The sequence below is a fragment of the Teleopsis dalmanni genome, chromosome 1, assembly GCF_002237135.1.
Source record: "Teleopsis dalmanni isolate 2A chromosome 1, ASM223713v2, whole genome shotgun sequence".
Lineage (NCBI taxonomy): Eukaryota > Metazoa > Arthropoda > Insecta > Diptera > Diopsidae > Teleopsis > Teleopsis dalmanni.
The window spans coordinates 7,537,012-7,548,137 of record NC_051846.1 but is presented as its reverse complement, the minus strand read 5'-3'; the positions used below and the strand labels follow the sequence as shown (position 1 = coordinate 7,548,137).

At 32.6% G+C, this 11,126-nt stretch overlaps 2 protein-coding genes across 2 annotated transcripts; one reads left to right on the top strand and one right to left on the bottom strand.

Annotated features, from left to right (window-relative positions):
* Positions 1–6,677: 6,677 nt before the first annotated feature.
* LOC119665905 lies at positions 6,678–9,553 on the top strand. Its single transcript, XM_038075165.1, has 3 exons — positions 6,678–7,131; positions 8,734–8,932; positions 9,151–9,553. The coding sequence occupies exons 1-3, from the start codon at positions 6,790–6,792 to the stop codon at positions 9,450–9,452; spliced, it is 843 nt and encodes a 280-aa protein (XP_037931093.1). The 5' UTR covers positions 6,678–6,789; the 3' UTR covers positions 9,453–9,553.
* Positions 9,505–11,124, bottom strand: LOC119687302 (dynein regulatory complex subunit 2-like; the record flags this gene model as incomplete). Its single annotated transcript, XM_038101601.1, has 3 exons — positions 9,505–9,798; positions 10,342–10,536; positions 10,618–11,124. Coding segments are annotated over 3 exons (957 nt in total), but the record flags the coding sequence as incomplete, so codon positions are not given.
* Between the last annotated feature and the right edge of the window lie 2 nt (positions 11,125–11,126).

Sequence of the window (11,126 nt, the reverse complement as noted above, 5' to 3'; positions counted from 1 at the left end):
TACACCCATATTTCCGTAAATCTTTTTATTAAGGACGTCATAAAGTTCTTTAATTTTTAAAGTACTATGTAACTTCGCTATGAAATTCTATTCGTTCGATTTTACGAACATCGCATGAGAACTGAGCTGTTGAGAATTTTAATTTCCTTGTTTACAACAAATTTATTCGTTTCATTCAGTATGTTATATGTTCGGGTTTATTGGAGACAAAGGTGGCAGGAATATGATGTCCTTACCACAGTTGTTAAATGGCACCTTAATTATGTGAATTTCTTTCGGCAGGATTGTGCCTACTCCAGTCTCGTACGTTAAGTGCAGTTACCCTCTCTACACTTGATTTATCAACCGGAGACGCTGTCTTTGCCTTCCCTTTCTTCCTCAAACTGTTACTTCAAACACATTCTACACTAGAACATTATCATCCTTTGTCACAACATGACCTAGACAGCTAATCCGTAGATGTTAATTTGCTGAATGTTGTCAATGTCGTGAAAAAATTCATCAAGCGCGTGGTTGATACGAATGCGGTAGTCGTCGCTTACTCAAAGAGGCTCAAAGATCTTAGAAAAACCTATAATTTTGATTACTCTCAGTGCTTTTTCATTATTCTGTAAGATCGTTTATTTTTCTGTACTATTTAAAACCACCTGAAGGATAAATGACTTATAGAGCACAAATTTTGTTGTATGAGAAAGAGCCTACATTCAAATTGCTTCCTAAGCCTCTTGAGCCTGATGTGAATTCTTAGTGTGATCTCAAAGTTGACGGTGTTGTTTTTTGTCACAGCTGTGCTAAGATAGATGACATTCTTGACAGTTTATTGTGAACATAAGTGATAAGTATAGTGTGTAGTTATTAGCTCATCAAATAAGTAGCCTACATATACTTTGTGTTGTCCTTATTGATTGCTGAACTTATTTTCTCAAAATTTTTTTTCTGTAGAAGCATAGGCAGTCGTATAAGTAATATACATAAAGGAAAAGTCGTAAATATCATTTACTACAATAATTAAACTCATACCGCTAGAGACGAGAAGAAGAAATGTTGTTAGTTATCAACATTTCGTCGGTATAATAAGAATGCACAAAATAATAGACAGAAAAAAGTGCAACCTAACAGCACTAAAAAATTGAAAGTATGATTTCATGGTGAATTTCTTTGGGAAATGATTTTAGAAGCATTTTCAATGTTAAATATTTTTGCTGGGCCTAGGCTATATGGTATGAAGTTATGAAACCCTTCTGTCTACTTCGTTACGCACTTGGAAAAATACTTTAAACTTAACTGATTTAGTGAATTCATGTCACGAAAGTGATTTTTACTGCGTTGGTTTTTCTTCTTCTTTGTATTTTGGAGTTGCTTAAGCAAAAATGAAACTTCGAATGAAAAGATAAAAATAAAATAGTCTCTGTTTACAAATAAAAATTTGTTAAATAAAATAATATGAGAAAGAAGTATGGTATTAAGAAGAAATATAAATTTTTGCGTGCAAACCTATTAATTTGGTTTTGTGGCTGTAGCTGTGGCCGTATCTGTGGCTGTGGCTGTCGGTGAGGAAATCTGAAAACTCTTTTCGCAAATGATGGTGATTTGTTAAAGGAAATTGTGTAATTTAGGTATTTCGTTTTCTTTCGAGCTGATTGAGCTCCATCCAATATGAAGTGAATTAATTCAGCGGCGTGTGTTGCGAATTAAACGAAACTAACTTGAAATTTAGCAGCGCAACAAGCACAAAAATATATAAAAATAAAACTAAAAATTAAAAGCTCAAATTATTTGAGATTTTTTATAAAATCTGCAATTAACATCATTACATATTATTTTTAACTTTTTAATATTTTTAATATCAAAAATTAAAAAATTATATTAAAACACGATTCGTTGCAGTTTACGCTGACACTTTCTCCCTTTAGCAAAACGACAATTTGCAATTAGGAAGACCTAATAAAATTATTAAAAAATTTAGCTGAAATTTATTTCAACTTTAAAAAAAGTCAGAAAAAAAACAAATATTCGATTATATAGTGCCAAGCTTCTGTACATTTGATTTTGCTTCCAAAGATTTTTCCAAAGTCGGCCCAAACTATAGGATTATTAATTTTGTGATCCTCAAAGTATATGTAAAGAAACTCAATTTATAATTAGGATTAATAAGATTTTGATTAAAATTTTATTTAAATATATTAACTGGATGCTATCATAAGGTGTGAAATACATCACAATTTAATTGTTCTCTATGGATCACCTTACACTACTGGGTCCCTTTTATAGTCCTAATTATCGATTATTTGTTGACATATAGCTGACAATAGCTTGACTATAATTTAATACATGTTTATTTTCAAAATTCTCAGAATATTTGATACATATTGTGGAACGTTGGGAGAGCGCACCATCCAGCAAGTGGCCCCACTGAAGTGAAGAATTAGCCGAAGTAGACCACGAAACGACTTGGGTTCTTTTTCATCCTTCGATTCTCGGATGTTGTTTTTAAATCAAAGCTAGTTAGGCTTCCATTCGCATAAATACATCTCTTGTTATTGTAAGCAGTTCATTTGGCTTGAGGTTGCGTGTCAAGTCATCATTAACCCAATGGTGATTCAAGACAGTTATCCCCCCTGCACCGCTGTCTCCCTTTCTAGTGTCTTTCTTAACAAGAGTTATCTTTTTAATGTGATACTTGCAATTTGCATGTCCAGTAATCAAGGACAGAATATTTTATTATCTATACAAACAAGAAATAAAAAATGACCACTGGTGACAAATCACATTACTAAGACATGAAATTACTCGTCTGAGAAATTTAAGTGGAAAGTGTAAAAGTAAGTTCACAAAACGAATCCAAAACAGCATATGTTATATGGTTTGTGACACCGTCCAGTTAAGTCTTTTAATATTCCATATCTATATCCGTATTCCATACTTATATATAAGTTGTCAAGCTTTGTGTTGAAACAACATATTTTCTGTATTCATATTCCATACAACATTTCCATATTCAAAACGTATTGTATAGATTGTGGCACTCTTTTGTTTAAACCACATATCATCTATATCTTTGATTTTAATTTCACTAAAAAAAGATGGTAATCATGTGGCTATAGTGATTGTAGATCAGAATTGGTGATTTGTGTCTTATCTTCGGCATTTTTAAAAAGTACAAGTCTATAAGAACTTCAGAATAAATGTTACACCATATAAAACCTTTCTGTAGATAAAAGGATATTACGATAGGTACTTGTGGATTGTCACTGCTCTAGGTGTGACAGTTTTGTATATATCTATATGTATATGTTATATCCACCAAGCGAGAAATATACTTCATCATAAAAAAAAAAATCACTGAGAAAAAATTTTATCGAACTCTTGTCGTACGACTGCTTAATCAGCTTATATACTATGTACTCCATGATCCATATTGTAAAATGGCGTACCTTAAACCAAAATCAAGTGTACTGATCTCTTTTTCTGTATTTTTAGAGTCTGTAATTGTCACATTGGCTGTTGTTTATTTCAACATGCACACTTGAGTTAATTTGCGCACAGATTTCTTTTTAATAAAATAGAAAATAAACGGGATTATTTATTGGATAAATAATCATAAATATATAAAAACAAGTAAGCCCGCTGTATAAAAAGAAGATTTTTAAAGTCTAACTTAATTACTTTAGTCAATGATTCGACGTTCTTTAATTGCAGTGCAAAAAAAAAGCATTGAAATCTTTAGAGAGTGCCCGGCACTGATACACAAGCGGAAGAAACACCTAGGAGGGTGTTTCATGGATCATAAGGATTCAAGACTAGGAACGATGGACTTTATACTGTATTTCATCGAAGAAATCGGAGTTGGAGAAACAATCTAATCCGACTAAGGGGCACAATAGGTCAATAGGTCATTACCTTTGTTCAAATAATAATAATATCTTAATGTTTGTCAAAATTTTATCAAATATCCTACCCTGTTATAAAAAAAGAACTGTAGATAAGAGAAAATAAATGTATAGATTTGATAATAAATAAGTCCTTCAGAAATTGTATGCAGAATGGAAAACTAGTTCTATAAATAGTAATTATTAAATATTAAATACAAAAAGAGTAATTAATGGTAAAACTATAGAAGTCAGATAAGAAACAGAAAATAAAAGAGAAGAATAAATTCAAAAAAAAAAAAAAAATAACTGTAGAAATCAAATCATAGCCGATCGCTAAACAGTGTTTTTGTAGGGGACCAGTTCAATGAGTTCATGAATTAAACGCCCAAAGGATGAAAACGTGCTCAACCGCAGACAAAATAAAGTCCACATATAGGCAAGTCAATTTATATAGAAGATAAACTCGTATGAGTATATGCAAACACAAAAATATCTGAAATTTTTTATTGTCTCATATATACAGATATACATATATATAAATATTTCAGAAATACAAAAAAAAAAACAAAAAAAATAAGTAGACAAAGTAGAAAAAATGAAAAACTGAAAAAACCGACCAAGGAATTGCAAAAGATTTTGCGCGCGGACGCTTAAGCTGACGAAGTCGAAATCAAAGGCTTTGACAATGAAGACGAAAAGCAGAAAGATTTTATTGCCTCAAAGGCAAAACTGAAGATAAAAACAGAAAGAAAAATAATAAAATAAAAAAAAAATTGAAAAAAAAATAAATACAAAGACAAAGACAAAAAAAGATGCATGAACGTGCAACATTTCTGTGCCAGCAAAGTCGTTTAGCCAAGAAGCCGACGAACTGGACGGACTCTCGGCTGCAGTGATGCGAGTGTTCAAAGCTCGTTGGTGCGCATGAAGGGAACGGCAAGTTTTTGCAGCTTAGCGAATTTCCAGTTTCACTCATTTTACACTTATTAAAGCAGCAGAACCGAAAGCCAAGAACTAAAATAGCCAGGCATCGGCGGTGCAGCACCACTTGTAGCCAACCGGGAGCTTCCCGAACTGGTTGCGCATGCACATGTGTAGAATTTGTTTACAATTTTTTCAATTTACAGATTTTTTTTATTGGTTTGGTAATTCTTTACTGCTACATACTCTGTTGAAAGTGCATTTCCATTTCTGACTATACTTGAGACGTAGAGATGTGAAGAGTTCGGATAGCTCTTTCAGTGAAAAATCTTTAGAATCCGTAATCTACAAATATCTTTGCTAACTTTTGGCAAAGATCCTGATTTGAACTTTAAGTGCTTCCGTTGTCTATGGTTTGTATCTCTTTCTTACGTAAAAGAAAGAAAAGACACTTTTGTAAAATACTGTATGAGTACAGAACAAATAGGCTACTCGGGTTATTCTTTCCAACATTACATTGAAGAAAACACACGACGAAGAGTCACTCTGTTTCATTTTAGAGTTAGAATTAAGTTAGAATTAATGGTCCTTCCTAATTCTAACGGAGCTCGACCCCTACGCGTTGGTGCCGAATATTGAATAAGATGGGACAATACCCTGTATGAGCTATACCGCGACATTGCTATTGTTAAGCGGCTTCACTTGTTTTGTTATGTCATATAAATGGAACAAAATGCTCCGACGAGAAGGTTGTTTGATTTGGTACCCGCTGGTAAATAAAACGTAGAGTACGCTCGCATTATCGGTAGAAAACCCATGTGATCAACGATATAAAGACACTTTGTACTATCAACTGGCGGCAGCAACCTACTCGTCGAGCTACCTGTAGGAGGCTACAGGGTGTGGACAAGTACGACTAACGTCAGTAGTGATAAGTAGTAGGTTCAACGTTATCCATTGAGTTTAAAAGGTATTATCATTAATAGGTGAAAAAATAATTTTGGGATCCTATTAACCTGAAATGTATTCCTGGAACTATTCTAACAAAACAATGAAACCAGAGAGCTAACTCGAATCTCATTTAGTATTCACATATTGATTAAGGATATAAGTTTTTAGTAAAAAATAATCCTGGAACTTCAGAGTCTAACGGATATATCTATATAATATAATATATCTATGTTCGGTTTTATCGTCCAATACTCTGAATATATAAGCGTCATTAAACTCTGTTAACACCTTTAGTTACTTTTGACTAACTCGTAGAGGTTTTTTATTTTTTCAATTGTTCTTGATATACTTTTATAATATATAATATAAAACAAAAATTTCTATGCTTCAATCTTATATGTATAGGAACCAATGCCATCCGGAAATGGTTCAGGTATTGCTGAACTGTTAAGTGTACACAAGTCTGTGCTGATCAGTCATATTCCTAATATAAACCTTTTTTGTGCTTCTTTTAAGTATTTTGTTTCTTAATTTATCTCTTCTTGTGTTTTCTTTAATGGACATTTCTCACAATATGTAGTTTGGGAATTAATGTAACCACTTTGGATAAGTTATGCACTGTGCAGAGCTTTACGAGCGGCTAAATGAAAGCAGGAGCAAGAACTTTAAATGGCACTTAGCAGCAGCAGAGTTAGCGGTAAAGGCAGAAGGTGCTGCATACAAGCACTACAGCTCAAAACGGAGTTGACAAGACAGCAACGAAGCAGGCAAATTGCTTCAGACATACTTTACACTGGGTAGTGTATTTATTATAATTTTTTTTAATACCAAATATATATAATAAAAATCATAGCAGGCAAAGCAAGTGTCAAATTTCAAAAAAAATTTTTTTTTTAACTTTTTAAATTGATTTCATATTCAATTAAACATATATTTTTTTCCGTACTATACGTTACTGGTTTGACATCTTTAGGGGATCAAAAATGTCTTTTTAGATCTCTTCTATAAATTAAATGTGAGGTTCAAAATTTCTAAAAACACTATAATGTATAGGAAACTCGTCAACATAGCCGGATATAACTCACTAAATTCTCTAAATTCACTTTGCAAAATTCAAAATCATCACAATGCTTTCGTTTTTCGGCATTTTTCGGAACAGAATTTCAATTTGTTACAGGGTCCTTCATTACAGTTCAACTTCGTACGTCCGATGCATAATTGGAAGAGTCAAATGGACCTCAACGATCAAAGAAGAAAAGTTATACCGAAATTAGTTTATCTTCACAATCCGTGGAAGTACTTGCTAACGAAGTTCAACTTGTGGAAGTTACGCTTGTTCTGGGATCGTGATTTTGTGGAGCAAGAATTTATTGAGGGTTCCAAACAGGTACTTGAAAATTTGCTTTATTGTTATTGTATTGATTGGCATTTTATTAATGTTTTATGTTTGTTCAAGTATTAAATAGTCACGGTTCCCAAGAGATTCCCAAGAGAACTGACTTCATAATTCTATAGTATTAAGACAAAATAATTACCTTAAGAGGTATTATTTTGGATTGGGAAGCCATTGATTCTTTTCAACAAAACGTGCAGTGTCTTTTATGCATGTACAGGTGATTTGGTGAATATACGCCTCCCAGTATGCACCAGACAATGACAAAATGAATGACTGATATTTTTCCTTTGAAAAAGCATCCCCTTTAGTAAAGTTCGCATAGAGTATTGTTAGATACTGTAAGTATCTTGTAAAGTGAGTGGTGAACAGAATTAATCAATTGTTTTGGTCCAGCTGATAGGTTTGTAATAGGAATAGACATAAACTATGCATAGAAGTCTGGTTTTTGTAATATATATTCTTTATATCCCGTTGGTATAAGTACTGATTAAAATATTTGAAAAGCTATTGGCTGATGTTAGAGAATAAAAGCATTTCAAATAGTATAATCTTGCCAACAACATCAACAATAAGTTTTTTAGTCTAATTCGATCAGAACTCAGACTAATCAGTAGTTTTATAGAAGACTTCTATAGAAGTTGTCTACCTTCTTCTAGAGATTAAAAGATCTCATGAGATTAATAGATGTTAACATCTGCAGGTTGCATGAATTGATGATAAAAAGAACATAACTGGTTTTATACTATAACTCTGGTCGTCATTAATTCGAAACTTGTCTGGAAACCTTAAGCAATTAAAGATTTAAATACACTCCGTTTAACTACTCTTAAAATAACAGAATTTCTCTAAGGACTTTACAATATCAATTGTAGACTAAAGTGCTCCATTGTCATTTTTCCAAACTAATGAGATAATTAAGATAAGCTTAATTGATTACGGGTCGCATATTTTTCAAGAAGTAACAAAAATAGCAAAATTGCTTAGCTTCATGAATAACCTTTGACAGTAACATTACGGTCTTTGTCTATGCTTTTAGGAAATTATGCGATGTCCAAGACCGTAATATTCCGTGACAAAGGTCATAGTACGATATATATATTTTTAAAACAAAGTCTTGCAAAGATCGTAACACAAGCAAAGAACGTAATAATACGTTCTTCTTTGTAAGTAATGCAAAAGTTTTGTTGTGATTATTGTTGAATGCAAATCTTTTTGGTTAGAGCAGCAACTTTTTTTAAGAGAATATTGTTGTTCAAATACAAAATTAAAGAAGTTATTATATTGCATATGAAATCCTTGTTAATTATTTCACGATTTACGATATTTAGTCAATATAATAACGCTCTTTTAAAAAGTAATTATCTTATACATGAACCAACTTAAAATGTTCAATATACTGTATCTGGTCGCTGTACAGCATAGAGGTAATAATACGATATTGGCAAATGCAAAATGTTAAGTCACATACGATATAAAATCATTTAAATGCCCATTAGAAAATTTTTTGGATATCACTCAACTTTGACTATATTCCTATATAAAAAAATAGATTTAAACATCTCGGTTTTAATAACTACTGTATTTTATTTTTAGGCAGCGATTGTCATTACAGACATTATAAGAGACCAGCAGACGAGCAGAATAGGTCAGTTTACCACACCAATTGGGTTTCAACAAATAACACGTGACATGTTGCTCTCCCGTAATGACACTCGACTGAAATTGATTAAATTCAGTCCGGAGCACCTACGCAAAGCGATACCTATGAAAGTCTCAACGCGTAAAAATTTTGGTGAGTTCTTAAAAATAAATAAGATGTGTATATTATGTATGTAATAATACGGGGAAATTTGCAATGGAACCTGATTATCTATGTATATGCTTTGAATTATTATATATATAATGTTATATGTGTGGAATGATAATTAACTGCTAGCAATCCTTAATTTAAAATTTACCTTTTGCTCTTTTTAACTATGGATTAAATTTTGGTACAAATTTTAATTTTAGGTCATAAGTTCTGTTTCATTGACATGTTGTTTGTGGGTCTTCGCAATACGAAGGATTTTGGCTCTGCTGAAGAAGTGGTTGAGGTTAAGGAAGTGTTGCGCAAATTGGATGCTGACATGCACACTCCACAAGACATACAAAGCGTACCCCATCGCATCGTTTTCGCTGAAATATTTATGCGATTTCGTAGAGACTACACTGAAACGGCACTAACACAACATGAAACGAGAAAAGATGACTGGTCTGTTTCATTTTACAAAATACTATCGTTCGATATCCTCAATTATGATCCGAAGGCATAGAATCAAGAAAAATGTATCCAGCTTGTTCAGTCACATTAGAAATTTTAATTTATTACAAACAAAATAAACAACATTTACAATAAACAATAATTTATTTCTTTCTTCTTCCTCTCCAAAAAAAATTACGACAAGGCAGTCCTGGTGCTGGAAGTACATTTGTTACTGTAAGTGCTTTCAGGAGCTCATTTTCATCTTCTGTCTTATTCATTGCTTTTATAAAATCACAGTATTTTTTGTTCTCTTCCAGTAATCGATTCTTTTCATCGGTTAACAATAAGTTCTGCAATTCCACCAGTGACTGACGACGCCAGAAATTTTTCAAAATTTTGAATTGCTCTAATAGATCCTAAGAAATAAATAGGAATTTAATACGCGTGATGTGTGTCTTTATAAGGGGAAATATAGCACGCGTTTACTTATATCATGATTTATAGATTTGCTTGTTGTAATGGGGAGTACATATTAATTAGAGGGTACAACTTATAAAGTATTCCTCACACAGACTATAAATTTAGAAAATACTATATTGCAATATATTGTATTCAAGTGCGATTACTGAGACTTGACAAAATATCTCATGAGAGAATAGTGTAAAAACTGACATAATTCAAGAGTATTACTTCTGGTGCTAATAAGTGCTAATAGATCTTGTAATCGTAAAGTACTTTGAACCCTGCTAACACTACGCTATACTATATAATTGATTTTTTGTTAGTTTAAACTTTGGAGAAGTACTCAGTGTTGTTCTTCAAGAGCAATTTCGAGCAAATTTTTCGAAGAAGTAATAATATCAATATATTAAAAAAAAGGAACTGAAATATTCTTATAAAGAAAAGATAATATATATAAGATATAGTTAAATGAAATTAAAATTTCCACAGGAACTTACAGCCTCAGTCAAGTCCACATGCATTTTTAGATCTAAAGTTTGAAGCCTAAATATTTCCTGTTCCTGCTCTCTATAACCAATTGGTCTTTCTGCTTCCTGCCAGGGCACAATTTTCTCGGATTGTGTTTCGTATTGTCGGCACATAGCAGCCAATGACAACAGCAGATCACCTTTCTTCTTCAAATCTCTGTATCTCTGTAAATCATAAATAGCAAAATTTAGACAAGATTTAGTACGAAACAAAATTTCTTAAGTCTCCAGCAGAACTTAACCTACCCGTATGACATCGTAGCTTGTAGCGCCCAGAATTCTGAGCTTCTCAAATGTTATATCAGTATCGATTTTCATTTTATATTTAATGGCCTTTCGTTCGTTGAGAAAATAGGCATGCTCTAAGCGCAAATCGTTCAGTTTGCGCTGTGACTCAATCTCAAGCTGCATAAGTAGTCGTTGGAGGTCTACGTATTGTTGGGTGCATTTCTTCTCGCGAGTATTAAGCGATGCGGTTTCCTTAAAGAAATTGTGTTGTCGATCCATGAGGTAGTCAATCTTTTCGTATTTATGTATGTCGAGTGTGTTAGTCTTCAATGACATACAGAAGTTGTAAACAGCTCTGTGGAGCTGTTTCATTTTATCCACGACTGTGTCGCGGTGCATATAACGTTTAGTAATTTCATTATTAACACGTTCGTCTCGCTCTTCTTTATATATCTGATACGATAGACGCATTTCCTCCTCAACAATGATATTAACCGCATGCTCGATGCGTTCGTAATAAAGTTTTT